This window comes from Aythya fuligula, chromosome 5 (genome assembly GCF_009819795.1).
Source record: "Aythya fuligula isolate bAytFul2 chromosome 5, bAytFul2.pri, whole genome shotgun sequence".
Taxonomy (NCBI): domain Eukaryota; kingdom Metazoa; phylum Chordata; class Aves; order Anseriformes; family Anatidae; genus Aythya; species Aythya fuligula.
Window position 1 is genome coordinate 1,313,567 of NC_045563.1, and position 18,405 is coordinate 1,331,971.

The 18,405-nt window shown below is 44.1% G+C and overlaps 2 protein-coding genes across 2 annotated transcripts in view; one reads left to right on the forward strand and one right to left on the reverse strand.

The window, feature by feature from the left end:
* Positions 1 to 18,405, forward strand: part of FANCM (FA complementation group M) — a 70,559-nt gene that overhangs the window by 4,594 nt on the left and 47,560 nt on the right. The gene's annotated exons all lie outside the window — the stretch shown is intronic.
* Positions 438 to 12,355, reverse strand: LOC116489800 (heme-binding protein 2-like). Its single transcript, XM_032188454.1, has 5 exons — positions 12,108 to 12,355; positions 6,688 to 6,779; positions 5,275 to 5,416; positions 3,798 to 3,981; positions 438 to 3,394 (listed from the first exon to the last, which is right to left on the reverse strand). Exons 1-5 carry the CDS (start codon positions 12,334 to 12,336, stop codon positions 3,223 to 3,225), a joined length of 819 nt encoding a protein of 272 aa, XP_032044345.1. The 5' UTR covers positions 12,337 to 12,355; the 3' UTR covers positions 438 to 3,222.

Consider the following 18,405-nt stretch of genomic DNA (forward strand, 5'->3'; position numbering starts at 1 on the left):
AATCAAATAATTCAAATTAAAAATGGAAATCCTTTAATGGCTTACAAAGCAGAGCCACAGGTGGGTAATAAAATACCTATGCCAATAGCAGGAGTTAGGTAATTACGTTTGACATAAGGTTTTCAAACTTTCCAAAATGATCTATTTCAGTAACTAACATCTCCTTGGCATTCATGGGTGTAACTATCAGGCAAACTTTATTGTGTGAATGGAAACCTGCTGTACTTTGTGAGGGCTGGTTGCAGAAGCTGGTCGTGTTCCATGGCCATAAAGTGTATCTTCAAACTTCAGATTAATTGGTTCTTTCTCAGCAGCAGAAGCAGCCTAACACAAGTCAGAATAGGTGCTATCTGGAATTCACAGTTTTACATAAAACACCGAGCGCTTGCTGTTCGGATATCAGCACGTTCCGAGAAGTACCTTGGGTTTATGCTTTAGTAACAGGCGGGTTTCTATTACATACTCACAGGTAACTGAGCTGCAGAAGTATTTAGGTGAAGATTCTCTAAGGGAAGAGACATAGCATGTAGCAAACACTTTTTCAATAGACTTTGTACATAATTTTACATTTAAAAACTGATATTTCTGGTGAGAGAATTGAACTGCTTCCAGCAGATGTTTTATGTTTGTACTAAAATAATTCCTATAATCAGCAAAAGCAATCAAATTGCAGAAGCCTCTTTCCTTTCATGTAAAATCTTGTAAGAGTAGAAAAACTGTTTTTACTTGCCCCTATATGAAAATTGTTGGTGGGGTGAGGGCATAGGGAGAAGTGGGCAAAACAAAACCTGTCATTAATGCTGCTCTGGACCTTCTATGCAAGTCAGCTTTAGAAAAGTTTTTCTTATTTTCCATTTTAAACTTCCACTTTAAATAGTGGCTGGCAGTTCCAGCAATGCGAGATGTTGACAATAAAAAAAAAGTCAGAGATAAAATGCCTTCTCTAGCTAGTGCCTAACGTTAGGGGTACTCAAACAGGGCACGATTCCACATATTGAAAAGCAAGTCTGATTTTTTTCCCGTGGTTGTGACCCTGTGCCTTGAACAAGCTGAGAGCAGTAAGAGATACGAGAGGCACTTTCAGCACCTCACCCTGCTGGGTAAGAGGTGCCTGGGTGTGCATTAACCTGGCGCATCAAACTGCTCCCAGCTGGGCCACCGCTGGTGCAAGCACTGGTGCTGTCACCTGGCAGCTTGGGGTGCCTGCTGGGCAAACCAGGCTCGGTAGGTCTCTGGCTGGAAGGAGGACCCCAAACCCACGGCCTTTTCTGAGGTTTTGCCCTGCCAGCTACCCCCAGCCTCCCAGTCACTGTAATCACAGTCTGTCTGTAATCACACCTGTCTGTGCTGGGCTAGGGCAGGCTGAACAGCTGGGGAAATAGGAGACTGAGGAGAAGGGGGTGAGGACGGGGCCCCCAGCACTGTCGGTTCAAAGTAAGGCTTTTCTCTCGTTATTTATCTCCCCCAATTGCATCTCCCTGGTCTCTGCAGGCAGCAGCCACCCGAGGGCACCGTGCTCACGCTGAAGTGCCATCAGCAGCTCCCAGCTGCCCCCCCAGGACCCACTGCATGTTTCAGGTTAACATAAAGTCAGTGTTGTGCAGCACAGAGCCCTGAGCAAACAGCAGGCTTAAGGGTCTTGGGACCTGTTCGTTTATTCAGAAGTACCGCATCAATCCCCTCTGCCAGTTAACAACCACTGCCATAAGTGCTCAGGCAGAGGCTCTGGTTGGGTTGTGTGTTGCAACTGGAGAACACAAAAGCTCAGGTAGTTGATAAGTGACCCTGGGGATATACTCCATTAAATTTTATATAAAAAGTCATTTACTTAGATTAAGATTAAGCTCTATTATCATATCTCTAAGGGGAGACATGGAAGGGATTTCTGAGAGCAAACCTGTTTGCTAACTCGATTCTAAAGTGCGTTGGGTGCTCCCTAACTGGTGCGTAGCAAAGCCTGCGTGCTGCTCAGGCCCGGGGTGCTGGAGCTGTGCGGGCTGGGCTTCGAGTCCCAGTGCACTGGGCGCTGCTTTGAGACTCGCCACGTGGGTGAAGGCAAAGGAAATGAGCTGCAGCACAGAAAACTAGGAATTAGGAAGAGAAATGCTCACAGTGAGGGTGGTCAAATACTGGAACAGGGTCCAGAGGGGCTGGGGGAGCCTCGTCCCGGGAGGTGCTGAACGCCGGGCTGCACGAGGCCCTGAGCAGCCTCGTGGGTGCTGGCCCCTCCAGCAGAGGGCTGGGCCAGGTGAGCATCGGGGCTGTGTAGTTAGTTTACGTGGTTCTGTGCTAAGAGAAATACTGGCAGCATTTCTAACTTGGGCAGTGTAACACTGCCATAAGAACATAAAAAGTAGTGAACAGATTGCTGAATGTTACAAACGCTGCTGCCAGAGTAAAGATTTAAGATAAAGTGTTCAGAAAGCTGGAGCTGAAACGAACCGCTTTCTGTTTGGGAATGACACATTTAGTCATGGGGTTACTGCAAGTGGGTGATTAAGGTGAGCTGTAACTTTCCTACCAAAACATCAGTGAGCCTAAGCACTGTTCTGCTGCCTTGGTCTCTTCTCAGGGTCTAAAGTACTTTGGTTGAATGCGTGGTGAGGTAATGCATTAAGCATTGAGAATCTCTGCTCCACCAGAGATAAGAACAAAGCTGGTCAGCATTGGCCTAGTCTTGTTCCTTGGTTTAATCCTGGTGGTCTAACTCTGGTAATTATCTTCAGAAATAAAGACCCAGAAATTCTTTTTTCTCAAGCATAGTCTGCATGTGTGAATTGGTTTTAATGCATGTCCCATCGAAAGCCCCAGCAGTGCCTTTCTGTAGCTGGTGCAGCACTAAGTGCCCAGAGCAAGCCAGGACAGGGGCTCCAGGAGCTCCGTTAGGACAGTGCCAAGCCCCAACAGATCAGAGATGCTAATAAGTGGGTGAGGGGAGAGGGCTCTGCCTCCCTTATCTTAGGGGGAAGTGGGGAAGAAAAGGTGAACTAATTTTTCTCATTTTTACAGTGCTAAAATTTCCATAAGAACTATTTAGAACTGGTTTCATATGTTAGCTCTGTTTGCTTAGTAAGTTGGAGTGATTGCCTTGCTAAGCTGGCTAAAGCCACGTTTTTAGATTTCCTCAAGGGTTTGACATCTAGTCTCACACAATTCACTTGTAAAATTCTGCCAGTAAATCAGAGCTGATTCTTGTAACAGACAGGCATCAGAAACGGGCAGCTACGGTCTTTGGAGGAACCAGATCTCATTGTGTCGATTAGCAGCAGCTGGGTTTGTGTATCCTGCAATGATGAATGTATCCTGCAAACATAACTCTGGGCTCTCCAGAATTTCCGCCAGCAGGTTTATTTCTCTCATTATAGAGTCTTCATTGGTGATTCCTCTGAAGCTCCTGTAACAATCAACTTCATATCAAATTCTTTTTAAAATCCAGTTTTTCCCGAGCCTAGATGTGCCCTCTGTTCTAAGCTCAGCCATGATTCACAAATGGCACTACCTGACTCTGGTTGGTCTCAAGCAGGTAACAGTTTGTTCTTAACTCAGTATTTTCAGTGATGTGTTAGATAGTTTGTTGCCAGCAATACAGAATACTGTGTGTTTTGAGATGCTTCATATCTTACATTTACATATGCATTATTTTCTGAATATCCGAGTTTCATAAAGCAGGCAGCTTTCAACAGGTACTGAAAATCATGTCTTAAGTTTTAGAGGTTGGTTTAACATGTGCAGCATGCCTATGTTGAGAACTGCATCTTTTTGCATTTTTACTAGAACAAAATGAAAATGTTTCTTACCTACTATAAACGATAGTAGAAGGCCATTCTTCAATGATTATGTCAGAGTCAAAGGGATGAGGTGGCTGGTCCTGCAGCACTTCGGGCAGGTAGTACGCTACCGTCACCGACTGCGTCATCTCCGACTGAGACTCATTCGTGTGTACTATGGTGACGATGGGGATTGTTATCCCCAGGTACAGCCCTGAGGAGGCAAACATGACTTTTAGAAAATACAAAAGGAGGTCTTCATACCCTACTTGATTTCTGAACTCCTACTGAATTATATAGAGTACCACTGAGAAGAAAGGTTTGTTGTTATTAGAAGGAATTCAGCATACCTCAGAAATTGGATTTCTGTATTCCAAGTAGGAAGTAACATTTGATTGTGCCTTGTAATTCGTATGTATGTGTCTGCATGTCTGTATGTGCATATATACATATATAAAACCTCTGTGTGCAAATATGTTTGCACGTGTGTCTAAAACGTGGTAGTTGGCAAGCTCTCCTGTCTTATGGCACGTATGGCAGATGGTTTGACATAACTTCTTACCTCCACCTTCAGAGGGATGTGTTTTTGTGAACTGCCCTTGTCTCGTGTTTCACATATTTGGGAGCAAAGAATGTAGGCAGGACAAGGGGGCTGCATTGTGAATTCATTTAGGATTTACTGTTAACAAACATGTTGCTTTATTTGTGCAGTAAATAAAGCTTGTGGTTTTGACTGTGCAGATAGCTGTGATTATTAAGGGTGAGAAATCTGCCTCTGTACATGGCTTGAAAACAAAACTGCTGTTCTGCAGCCAAAATAACTTTTAAACAATATTTAAAATGTTAACAGAATTCGGGGGGTGGAGGGGGAGTGGGAAAATTAAGAAATTAAGACTTGGCTTGATCACAGCATGTGGTATTACAGAACAAAACACTGGCTATTGTAGTACTTCTTAATCATCTGGAGAATGGTAAAAATGAAAAGCTATCAAGGACATGGTGGATTTGCTATCCTTTTAGTGTTCTTGAGTTAAAATGGGATTATGTTTGTGGAAAATACTCTGACCACACCAATTTTTGGTGTCCATTCAGACATGCACAAGTTGAGTATCATGAGCTAACACAAGGCAAGTGTAATGCTACGGGCTCTCGGCGTTACACTGTGAGTAGGGGATTGCAGTACTTGTGTGACAACGAACCCACTGAATGCTGTAGCAAAAGCCTCGTTCATAGCCGACAGTCTACAAAAATAGCCAGAGCCAGTTCCCAAGCAGTTGTAGTGGTCAGGATGCCCTTAGAAGTCAGTTCAGCGATCATGTACCTTCAGAGGTTCCCTTCTAGCATGTACGTAGAGGGACCAGCATCCGGTTTAGATTATACTGGAAAGGCCATATTACAGGAGGATGGTGATACAGACAGAAACAGCTAATAAAAATATCCTCCTAATTAGGAGGGACTAGTCCATAAATATGTTTTCACTGTAATGAAGAATTGTGGTACTAATTACCTGAGGAATTCTGCTCACAAATGTACCTCATAAGCTTCATGAATCCAAGACAAATGCTCTGTTCATACTGTTTTTCTTTCATTTTTATACAAGCCCACTTGGCTTTTCCATACTGACGTTTTTCATAAAGCAGGTCTCCAAGCTGCAAACACAGTCAGATCACAATTTTGTGTTTTAAGTTAAATAAAAATAAAAATAAAATAAAAAAAAAAAAACAAACAAAAAACACAAGCAAACAAGAGTCATACAATATTCAGTGCTTTGATTATAACATGTGCCTACAGAAGTTGATTTCTTTATGAACAGGAGAATAGCAAGCACGAGAAGTTATTTTAACTCTCAGCGTCAGCTATACCTTAAGTGTTTTGTTTGCTACTCAGTTCACATGCAGTTTGTTTCAAGGTTCAAGTTGGCATATAATAAGTAGATAAACAAAACCAGTGCAATGAATTACACGAATAAAAGAAAAATTGCATCTTTTTTTCGACTGTCAGTGAAATGATTTTGAAAGGAACATGTAAGTGTCAATCCTTTCTCATATAAATCCAGGAGGGATATTCTAATGATCTTGGACCAAAATCTATTCAGCAGACCTACAGGCAGTTCTTCAAAATAAGGAACTGATAACTTTTGACCTTGCAATATCTAATATTTAGTTACTACAATACTACAGAGAAACTGCTTTTGAGCGTTTAATTACAACATGAAGAGTTGAGTCCCAAACCATTCAGATGAAACACACTCAAATAGTGAGATTTATAAATTTGAATTATATGGATCTGTTTAAAATAAATGGGATGGGAAATCTTCCTACGCGGTTAGTAAAGATTTCGTTATTTGTCATTTATTTAAGGTTAGACACCTGTTTGCATGCTTCCTGAACTGTAAAAAAAATTGCTGGACATTGAAGGTTTTAGTGGAGGATAAGATGTTTTCTATGAGATGGATTTGCAAATTGATGTTCTCTTTGTAATGACCCATGATACAAAGCTACAACTTTGGTTTTAAATTCAGATAATCTCCTCCAAGTACTGTTTCCTAAGGTTTAATGAACATGATTGTAAAGAAGCAATGATTTAGATGAAGAAAATGGGGTTTTATCTTAAATGTCAAATTATGAGGGGGTTTTGTTAAATTAATTCAAAAATGTCACCAAGACTGCCATTCTTGACTGCCTTCTGACATTCCTGCTGGTTTCTAGCTTACAGAAACAGAAAACGTCACACATGCATGAAAAAACAGTGAGATGTTAAAAAGAAATGCAGTTATCCAGCTATAAGGGGTATGTCCACTTAGGATTTTTAGTGCTTTGTATAAGTGGATGAGTTACTTGTATAAAGGAACGCAGCTTTGAAATCTAGGTATGAATACTGAAAAGACTGTTAGAAGCTCAAACGGGAAGGAAGCGGGTACCTTTTCTTTGCGCTGGATCAGAGTAAAAGGGATGGTCTGCCTCTCCTGGGGGCTGTTATTTCTGGTCAGCTGCTGAATCGGCTCCGCCATGTCTACAATAAAATAACGCGTTTCCAAGTTAGCTGTGAAGCTGCAGAAACAGGAAGGAAATGTTTCATTCTGCTTTCTCTGAGTTAAACTTCTGTGGACTGTGTGCCTTTAACAAGTTTCGTTTGCTTTTCAGTGCTAGCAGGAAAGGCTGGCTGGCTTTGGTCTCTGTACCATTCAGAACAGGTCTTGCCCTCCCACCCCCTCTATATTCCAATTACGCGTGTGTCTCTTAAAGGGCTTTTGTCAGTGCCCACAGGTGTACTGCCAGTTCTGGCATGTCTTCCATCACTGATTCACGTGTATCCACATGAAGAAGCAAATTGCTTTGGCTGCTCTTGCTCACAGTTCAAGGAAGTACTGCTGTGGGAGCTGTCACTCCCAAAGGACATTCTGTCTGATAGCTAGCCCCAGCCTTTGGTGCTACGCGCGTTGCCGTGCTGCTCGTGGATGCTCCAGCCTCTGTGTGCACACGGAAGCTCTGTGTCTTCAGTGATTCACCCAGTGATACCTTTTCTTTTTAAATGCAAGCCCTTCTAGTAAGGCCTCACAGGGCAGGACAACTTTAAATACAGAAGCCAAACAACCAATTTTGTTAAGAAGAGTGCTCCCTACCACCTCACAGAGGCGTACAGAGAAGGCTGAGTTGCCACGGAAAATGGACCGAGTTGCGACCTAAGTTGCCGTGGAAAATTCTGATGAGGTACATCAAGAAAAACACAGTGCCAGTGATCAAACAGCAGGACAGGGGCCTGAAATACTGAGGGGCCTCTGTCCTTGGGAAAACATCAGCTTGATGAGGCCCCGAGCAACTTCAAAGCTGACAGGTAGAAGCCTAACTTGGAAACCAGCTCTGCTTTTAACAAGGAGCTAGACTGCAGAGCTCCAGAAGCTGCTTACACCCTAAATTATCGTGTAGTTGTGTAGTAGTGTAAGTAGATTTTATACTTCCATTAAAAATGCTGAAACTATAGATGAGGGAGAAGAAAAGTGTTCTGTTAAGGTAAAGAAGTATAAGGTGAGTAAACAATTCCTCAATGCATACTTCAGTGAAGAAATGTGTCTTGAGAGGATGTGATTTTAACAAAGCAAATAGAAAAGATCTTTCTTGTGCGCTATCTTGACCCTATTTCTGTTTGGTGCAGAATTTTTATCAGTATGGGCTGTCTGATTACATGCTGGGCACATTAGATGAAAGTTTCTGTTCAAGGCTGGAAGGGGCAGAAGGCTGTTGGCTTGCAGTGAGCATGAACATTCCTGCAAAAATGCAACAACTTCACAAGGTGGGAGCAGAGCAAAGCTAGCTTCATGGTTTGTGTTCTGTTCATCAGAGGATTACACCTGACTGAAAGAAACACTGGGGTTCAGTGTTCTCAAATTAGTCCTTACCATAAAGCACTTTAAAAGTTAAACAGAACACACCAAGTATATTTGACTAACAGGGACACCGTGTTTTGCATGCTCTTCATGTCTGCCCTTTTCTTTCTTCTTGCCCTTTGGACCAAGAAGGACCCAAAGTATGGCCTAGTGCCATCGCTTCTGGCCTGAGCTCTGGCATTCTGGCAGCAGGTGATGTGAAGGAGAGCATTAATAGAAAATATTGTTGAAGAGCTCTAAGCATGCTTAGTACAGATGCAACTGAAACATGCCGCAGCTCTTTGAGTGATTCTCACATTTTGTAAAGGATTCTGTAGTGAACCTGTTCTTGAGTTCCAGCTGCAGACATAAATAAAGGTCCAGTCTGCAGCAATCATCACGCTTCCCAGGGGGATAGAAGGAGCAAGTGCTTGCCTATTTAATACTAGCATATTGCTGTACTCCTGCTCTCCCATGCTTTTGTAGTTTAAATACGGTTGGATTAGGTGTAGATGCAACTATGGTTGCCTCAACAACAGCTCTAACTGTAGTTCCTACAAAACTCTGCCTAAAAGTTAGCTCCTAGCAGAAGGGCTTAGAAGCTCTGGTTATAAGGCTAGTCCTAGCAATGGAGAACCTCTTTTCCAAAACAGCTGCTCCCTTGCACGTCAAACTCGAAGTAATGCAAGCATTTGTGCACTGTGATAGAGGCTTAGGAACTTGATTTTTCTGTGCAGTGTTTGAAAATGTTTGTGAATTTCTGCCATGCTACTTCATGCTGTGTATCAGACATGTTCCAAAGGACTGTATGTTCCAGCTGAAATAAGATCCCCTCTCTTCTGTGTTTTGAGTGCCTCAGAGTCTTAAAGACAGAAAAGACAGGATGATGGGGGGAGGGAGGAAGAGTATTATTCATCTCTGAGAGAAGAGAATTAAGATGCAGAAGAATTAACTTAGCCTAGGTCACTCGTAAATCTGTAGCTGAGCTGGGAATCAAACCTACATCTCCTGGCATCCAGTGCAGGGGGTTTAGTTTTAAGGCCATTTGGAACAGTAAAGATCCTTTTAATAAGGGGTAGAAAGATGCACTTCGGTTAATTTTAAACTTTTTTTTTTTTAAATGTCACTGGGAACTAAATTTAAAATATAAGTAGTGACATTTAAAATTGATTTCTTCAGATGCTGAGAGAAGAATAGTAGATGAGACTTCCAGAGTACCAAGGAGTTAGGAAACATTTCAAGGCTCTAGAAATGTTAGCTCTATTTTCATTCCTTTGCTGATAAATGTGATCAGATTTTTTTTTCCCCCGTGTTAATGCACAGGATAGGATTTACAACTAGTAAGTCCATTTAGGGGTTTTATTCTTCACTTCATGAATCTCTGCCTGTCAGGCAAAGCAGTATAGCATGGGTAATAAATGTTTTAGCCTGCACAACATCTAGATTATACAGCACAAAGCAAGGGAGTTGCTTGATGTACATACCCTTTGCCAGACCAAACTTGCAAACTTACATACTGGTGTGAAAAAATGAGGCAAGATGATAATGAGTTGTAGCAGTATATCTAGGTAAAAGCTAGCTTTAATTAAGTTTTGAAAACTACTAATTGGTAAAATTCAGTCTTGAAATAATTGTATACCTGCCTATGGGTAGGTATTATGAAAGAGGCAAGTCTTTACAGAGAAACGTATATAGATAATGCACACTTGACAAGACTTGTACACAGTGACAAGATGGAACAGTATTTGAAGTGTTGCACAACTTAACTGGTGTCTGATCAGACCTGCTGTGTCACTGGACTGGGATGTACTTGCAGCTGTGCCCTCAAACAGTGTGCATGCACACCAGGCTGCTGAGTTTAGGAGGCAGCTTTGAAGCACAAGGAAGCAGTCTTCATGCTGAGGAGAACCACGAGACCCGTGCCACGCACCTTGGAGCTGCTCACAAGCAGGCTCATGAGGCTATGCATGAGGTGGGGGAGGCTGCGTGGCCGGGACAGCCCAGCCACAGCGTAGTCCTGTCCTGGCTCCAACTGTGCTGCAGCCTCTGTACCAACAGAGCTGTGCTACCCCTTACGTGCTGCAACCTCAGCAAGGGAAGCATATTGGAACCGATGGCAAAATCTGGTGCAATTCAAGATCTAGATTTTGATCTGGGGCCAAGGTACTTGACCTCAGAGCATGCTGCTTTGTACACTGGGCACCTTTAGAACACTGTGCTTTAGCAAGTGGATGATTTTGATGAGTAGCAACCTTCCCAAGCTTGCTTGTTAATCTTGTATTGAGATTATTAATGAGAAATTTAAAGTAGCTGCTGAAGCATGCCTTCTGCTTCTACTGAGCATAGGTAGGTAACATGGAGTTCTCAAGCCAAGGTTAGATTTTACCATCCTATGCTTTTTCTTTTACCTTTTGGTTGCAGGGCTTGCTGTTGGCCAGACAGTCATCTTACAGGATTACAGTCTGGTTAATCGTAATAAATCAATATACCAGTCATACAGATGTTCAAATCTCACAGAATCTGTTGTTTTTAGAAGACTTGTTCCTGTTACCCAGGAAAGGTACTAACAAAGCCTACTAGCAAGGTATCTTTTTGAGAGGCATATTGTCCCCATAGAGCAAGACAGCTGTCAAAGCTTGTGGCAGCCCAGAGCTGTTGTCATAGGGTGGCATTGCCTTGATTTCACAGACTTTTCCACTAGACTACAGGAAATACATGAGCTGTTGTTGGGATCTCAGATGCTGTGTGCACAGCTAGCACTGTGGCAGCAAACAGCCAAGGACAGCTCTTGTGCTTTCCTGCACCAGGGCTCCAGTGCCAGCAGCTGCTTGGATGGGGCACACTGGTCACGAGAGCCTGCGTGCTCCCTAGTGAAATGAAGGGATTCTCCTCCCAGCATGTCATCTGCATTTCCTCTGTGGATGTCTGAGGCTGACTGAATACCAAACATGGATATTACGTTAACTTGCACTGTAAATAGATTGATGAGCTCTTCTAGCTGAGGTATAATCCTCTCTTGACGTATCTTGACTTCACTGAAGGAAGTCTTGCATTTCAATTTCTGTAATGCCTGCCCTAATACTACAAAGGAAGTGTTTTATTATATTGCAAACACAACATGGTAAAATACTACTTCTGATATATTTACCAAACCCGATCTCCTGCATAATAAATCTTAGTGAAAGAAGGCATTGACACTTCCACATCATTTTGTGGGAAGGAGTCTTGTTCCTTCTATGCAGAGCTCCTCAGAAGGGGCCATTTCACATCCGTGTGTCCAGGCCTTGCTTAATGCCTGAGACAGGGACCCTCTCTCGTTGCCCTCTCCCTTTGCGCCCCCAGGCAGGAGGCTGCCGGTCAGATCGGTGTGACCAGGACTGAGTGCTGGAGCAGCAGGACCTGTCAGACACCCCCATGGGGGCAAGACAGTGAATGCTGTTCAGACTGAGCTTGCTGGGCCTCCTTTTAGCACCCAAAGGGTCGTTGGTTTTCCTTGCTGAGACACTAGAAAAATGAGATGGGACTTGCAGATGTGGCTTGAAAAGGAGGCAGAAAATGAGGCTGTTCCCTCTGCTGTGTTGGAATCTAGGAGGAGTTTAAGGATCAAGGGATTCGTTTTGACAGTGCCCGAGGCAGTCTGTGCAAGGCTTCTGTGCTCCCCATCCTCTGCGAGGAGGATTTGGGAGAGGTAGAGCCCCTCAGCACCGCTGGAGCTCAGGACAGGGCAGTACCGAGGTGTCGTGGCTCTGGCTGCAGTGAGCCTGCCCTCACCCCGGGGACTCTCCCATCTCTCTCAAAATTTAAAACAAGCCACTTCTTAATAAGATAAGCCGCGGAGGCTTACCGTCAAAAGGCAAGGTCAGTGCTGTATTCGCCTACTCCCCTCAACCTGCCACCGCCAAGCCCCAACCGCCCCCATCCGTGGGACGGCACCGGGGGGCTTCCGAGCCGCCCCCCTGCCCCCGGCCGGCTCTTACCGCGGGGCACGTCCACCTGGTGCCCCCTGCCCACGCTCTGCCAGTAGCTGAGCAGCCGCTCCTGCTCCTCGTCCTCCATCCGCTCGGCCGCCTCCTCCTCCAGGCTGCTGCCGTGGCTGTGGTACGCCGAGTCGGGGCTCTCCTCCGCCATGCCGTCCAGCTCCTCCAGCGTGATCACGGCCGGGCCGCCCGGCTCCGCGCCGCTCATCCGGCACCCGCCCGTCTCCATCGTGCCGAACCGGGCCAAACTGGGCTGTGCTGGGCCGAACCGGGCTGAGGAGCCGAGCCGAGCCGGGCTGCGGGTGCTGCCGGCGGCGAGGCGCTTTATGAGGGCTGAGCTGTGCGGGGCGGGGCGGGGGCGGGCCCCAGGTGTGTGTGGGGACACACTCGGTCCCTGAGCGGTGGCTTTCTTCTAATTCTTCTTCTTTTTTTACTCCCCGCTGCTCTTCATCTCCTGTCAGTCCTTCCTTGTGACTGTATCTCGTAAGCCATGCCCCAAAGACAGAGCTTTCACGTTGCTCGGGACCGGCTGCAAGGTGTCTCGGAGCAGACTCCAGCTGGGCTTGCAGACCCCCTGGGTCGTTTCGTTCTGGAGGGTGGCAGCTGTGTAATTCTGGCATTGCTGAGGAAAGTCTGTGAGAGAAGGGTTTGTGAGCAGCCCTGTTTGGGGAAGGCTGTTGTGGGGCAGGATCTGACTGAATCTGGGGTGTCCCCGGAGCATGCAGCTCTGTTTCTAGCTGTCTTTATGAGAAATAAGTGTGCTGGTCCATTTTTCACAAGGCAGCAGAGGAAAGCCTGCAGGATTCAGAATTTTCAGTAGGAAAATAGATTGCACCTATACACCGCTGAGATGCCTGCAGGAGGAGGAGAACAAGGATTAGGGATGTAAGTGCTGACTCTGTGATGCGGCACCTAATTCCCCCCACACAAACCACCGTGTCTGATCAGTGTCTCCCAGGCTCACTTTTCTAATCCCAAGGGCTCATTGTGGTGTGCCAACAAAGTATTAATTGCCTTAGGTTAAGTAAAGTGGAATGCGTTGGTTGCAGTAAATGAGGCAGATGGTTCCACCGTGATGTTGTTTGGCCTCTTGTTTGTAGGCAGCATGTTGGCATCACACACTGCTTGCTGGTCTGAAATTCACCTACGTCCTTGACAAATGCTTGGAGATGATGCCTGCTTAAGTATTTTGATTGTGTGCTTGATGATTTGATTTCATGGTCAACTACCTAGTATGCAGAAGTGCAAGCCTCGTCGAGAGCATGCTGAAGTGGACTGCATTTTATGGCAGCTATCAGAAATTCCCTCACAAAGGTGCTGCTGAACTTCCTTCATGGGGCAGCGACATGGCTGTGGGTAGGCACCGTGAAAAAAGTCACGGTATGAAATGGTCACATCACAGGTGATGTTTCAGATGAGGCTTAAGTACAGTGCAAACACTAACTGCAGTTGTTTCGGCAAAGAACTTTCCACATAATTTGGGAAGCTGGATTGCTACTGCTAAGTGATGGCATCCCGGCTCTTGGTGATTTCTTCTGGGTAACATTATTCTTAAGAACTGACTTTTGGAGTCAGTGCATAGAGACCTCCTCTGCCTTTCCTGCAGTGCTGAAATGATTCTGACACTTTTTAACAGAATTAACGATTGCAACGATTTAACAATTCCAACTCTTTTGGTCAAGTACTATTTAGAGAATAAATAACTGCTGTAAGAAAGAGGCTGGTAGGAGTTTAAGATCCTGTTTTAAAGATCACCCATCACATGTAACTGCTTGTGGTTTTTATTTTGAGATATGCGTAGTAATTATGTAAAAAGTGCTGCCTTTGACAGAGCATTGAAAATGTATGATGCTCTGTGTCTAGACACTGCTAGAGCACTTGACTATTCCTGGAGTTGAACAAGGCTGATTTTTTTGTATTTGTTTTTTTCCCTCAACTTGTTAAGTTTCTGTGTAACTGCTGGCTAATAAGCAGTCACTCGTGGCAGAATATGATTTAGTTAGTGCTGTGTTCTTGGTGCTTTCCTGGCAGGTTGTATCTCTGAGTAGAAAAAAGAAACAAATATTCAGCCTTGCAAACTGAGGATACAAAGCATCTGTAGTCAGATGCTTCATTCTGTCATGTGGCGCAGTGACGATATTGACTCTTACTGAACTGCAGATTTGTATTGAAATGCCATTTCCTTTTATAAATTCTCAAGTAACAGAGGAAAAATGTTCTCAGTGAAATGAATTGACAAGTAAAGTCTGTAGGCCTTTTTTGTAACTTTTAAGAAGTGAGAAATGCTGTCATAGAATAACAAGACATTAAAAGACAACAAGATATTGTATCTTTTTTGTGAATAATACCAGCTTCCAAGGAAAAATAGTATATGTTAGATGTGTAGCCTAGTCCTGGAGAACGGCAAGACCACAAAGTGTTTGAATGAATCAATATTAAATTGACAAGGAAATTTCCAGAGGAGCCAAGATGATTACTGTGTTGATCAGTATTATTTTTAGAGACTTCAATGATTCTCTTAAAAACACTGTACCCCTCTGTGTCATCACTGTTGTATTTTCATTATTGGGAAGATAAGAATATGTCAGTGCAAAGCTTACACAAAATAGTGCTTTTCTCCCTTGCATTTAGAGCTCATTTGTCTGTAATTGCAACTCTGAAGCTGTACAGAGATAATAACCCAAATTGAGCACTCGTAGTAGCTCCTGATGCCTTTCTCACCCGTGTTCTCTGTCATAAATCCACTTGTTTTTTTGTGTGTGTGCTAGTCATTGTCCTCTATCTTCTTTCCTTGCATGCTCTGTACTGTTTTGAGAGGTTTCATCGAATGTTACAATGACCTGTTCTCACTCTGTGCATAGAGCTTATGTACTCTGTGTACCTAAAGTTTCTTTACAGTCAGCAGAAAGGGTCCATGTGAGCTGCCCTGGTGCTTCGGGAGACGCTGCTGCAGCTGCGGGACTGCACCTGGCCTCTGCGGGGCTCCGGGGCCTTTCTGCTCTGGTGGAGCCTCAGGACTCTTTCACTCAAACGTGAGGTACGGCAGGGAGATCAAACACAGCTCATTCCTGGGCCTTCCTCCTGGAAGGTATTTTGGGGGAATGTTAGGGTACCATGCTTACACTTCTTGAGGTAACACACTATGTTGAACCACAGCCCTTTTTAGTTTAATTCCTAAACTGAAGCAATGAATGTTCTAGATCTTCAGCTAACCTTCACTGAGGCTGCTCTTTCCTAAAGTTGCAGGAGGCCCTTTTTGCCTTCATGCCTTCCTGCCAAGTCATTTTGTTCTCCTCCAAGACAGTGCAATCACTACACTTTTCTGAAGCACTTCTTGAAGTTGGTTTCCAGCTACAGACTGTAAGGTCTGAGCCAGCGACAAGTCTCGTCTTTTCCTTCTTCCTTTCTTCACTCTCTGTGTTGAAAAATTGTTAATCCGGAGCAGAGAGTGGGAACAATATGACGTCCATGTGGTGCACGGCAACAACAAAAGCCTGGATTTGTGTTCTGGAGCTGCTCCTGGTTTCAGTGGTTGTGTGTTAAATGAAACCAGCGTGTTGGTGTGGGCCATGCTAACGGCCCCGCACAGCCGTAGGCGTAATGTTAACTCCGTCACACAATGCAGTCTCGTGTCCTTGTACATCAATTCAGTGTTTGCCACAGCATGTTTGGAAGTGGTGTGTGGCATATTGGGTATGGAACGTGCTGGAGCTGGGCGAGGTGGGAAAGCAGGGGAAGGAGAGGAAGCAAAAAGGCATCTCAGGTACAACGTGACTGTATAAAACTGGTGAGGTCTCTCTGTCGAGGCCTGGAGAGCTGTGGAGAACTTCGTGGCACTCGGAGATGCCTGCAGATGTGAGGGAAAAAGTACAAGTAGACCTTTTCTGTCTGTTCTGTGAAGATGCAGATTGCTTAGTCTGGTTTCTCTCAAATCACCCATTCTCTTCTTGGTAAGAAACGCAATACAAATGTTATTTATGCACAGGCGATGAAATTCATTTTTTCCTGTGTGGCAAAGAATGTTTGCAAATCTGCAGTGAAATAATGAGGCAGGATTGTTTGCTAAGAGTCTTTGTTTTTTATTGTGCAAGGAGAAAATAAATTAATAGCAGTTTTTAGCGAGATGTAACTGAAACAGTGAACAGCTCTTTGCCTTCTCCATTCAATTTACAGTGCACGGTGTGGTCCCCAGTGCATGCTGTAGCCCCAAACTGGAGGTCTTATGCCAACTTCAGGTATAAGATTTGGAAAGCAGTGTGATTTGCTGGGGTAGGTAACCTGTTCAGCAAAAACCTTTATCTTCTTGGCAAGTTTAGTGGGACAGCTTTACCAGCTGTCTTTAATAGATTGGTAGTAAATCTGCCAGCTCTTTAAACTGAATTTAGCAAGCTAGAAGAAGTCATTAGTCCTAGTAAAAAATCATTTAAATGATTTTTTATGATTTACAGTTCTGTTTTTAAACAGGTAATATAACGTGAATGTTTTGGAAAGATTGAGGAGACCTTCCAGGAGTATTTTCTTTTTAATTAAAAGTATTTTCTTTTTAATTAAAATAAAGGTATGGAGACAAGATAAATGTAATCACTCTGAGTAGTGCTTGTTTCTGTATCCCTTCTAAGTAGGTTATGTTTACTGTTCCCTATTAGTTTTCAAGCTCCAGGTGACTGGATCCTGCTGTCTTTCATAATAGTCTTCCTTGGTTTGTTTTGCAGAAGATGATTAAATCAGACAGGGGTGTACACCGAGCAAACAGTGACAATATAATTTTCTTACATGTTATAAACTAGGTCAAGAGATGAAACATAAAAATACAAGTTATGGAAATTAAAAAAAAAAAAAAAAGAAAAAAGTTATGCAACAAAAGTAGGAAATAATGAACCAGTGCTGAGATACTACACTTACGTGGGCTTTACTTTTTAATGAAAGCATTAATTTTGTTTTATAAAGAAACATTTTTTGTTCAGAGACTGACCCCATTTCCACCATTTGAGACATAGTTTAGGCTTGATCTTAAGCTCCTCAAGTGTCCTCATCACTGAACTGTGTAGGATTTGATGGGAGGGAAAAGTTCTGTTTCAGTGGTATCCCGTTAAAATAAAAAACACAGTTATCCCTTGCTGGGTAACCATTTTTTGGTTTAAGTACATTTTCTTATGAGCTGGCACAGACATTTCTGCCTTTCTCCTTGTAAAGTGGCTCATCAAATACAGGCCAGACTTAAAAACAGTAACAACAATCTGATAAAAGACAACGTTTTGAATTTTAAACTCTTAAGACTAAATCAAGTCAGAGAAGATAGTTTCTTGTGTGTTTGGATTTGGATTGATGTATGGTTTTGACCATATTTAAAGAAAAAACAGTTGATTTTTTTCCTTTCCTCCAGAAATTCTTGACAACATTGTAGTTTTACAGTTGGTCTTAGCTTGTCAGTTCAATACAGAAATCCTTTAGAGATGGATGTGGTGGGTGTAACCCACGAACCAGCCCAGAAAGGATGAGCAGAATCTCTCATCTGGGTGTCATATGGAAATTAAGAAACCCTGGGGAAAAATAAGCAGTAAGATGTCTCTTTTCCCCATACTGTTTTCTTTTTCACACTATGGGTTCCTGTAGACGTGTCTGCGGTAGTGGTTTAGTTGGTCAAATTATCCTCTGATGTTAATTAGAAGACACGCTCTGGGGCAGAATCTCCTGACTGCGCTTCTCGGAGACACCGTGAAGCAGGCAGCGCGCAGCCGAAGCCGGCCTGGAGGTGAAGTTGGCCCAGAGGCAGGCTGTGGCAGCGCCACAGGAGGCCACATCAAGCCTCCAGAAGCACTCCTTGGCACCCCTCAGCACTCCTTGGCACCCCTCGGCACCCCTCGGCACCCCTTGTGCCCCCTCGGCACCCTTCGGCCGTGGGGCCCTCACTGCACGCTCGCGGCATCTCCTGCTGCCTCCCGCCTGGGCCGCGTTCTCCTCAGCAGCACGTGGCACACTGCGTGAGACTTGGTACCCCGTCCGAAGGCACAGGGCAACCCAGGGTGCACCAGAGTATGCAGAATTTAGGCTTCATTTCTATTATTTCTCAGCAGCCTTTATCTGTTATAATCTGCTTAGCAGGCCGACTCCAGCGGGTTGTTTTTGAAAGGTCTGCAGGCGTGGAGCCCACAGTGTGGAAATTCCCTGCTGCATTGGTTTCTCAATGTAGCTGGTGCTTTCATGGTTTTTCCTTCACCCTTTCAAAGTTCTCCGTGCATTTTTTGATTCTCTTGGGGATTGATACAACTGTAGCTGATGGTGGCAATCGTTCCCACCC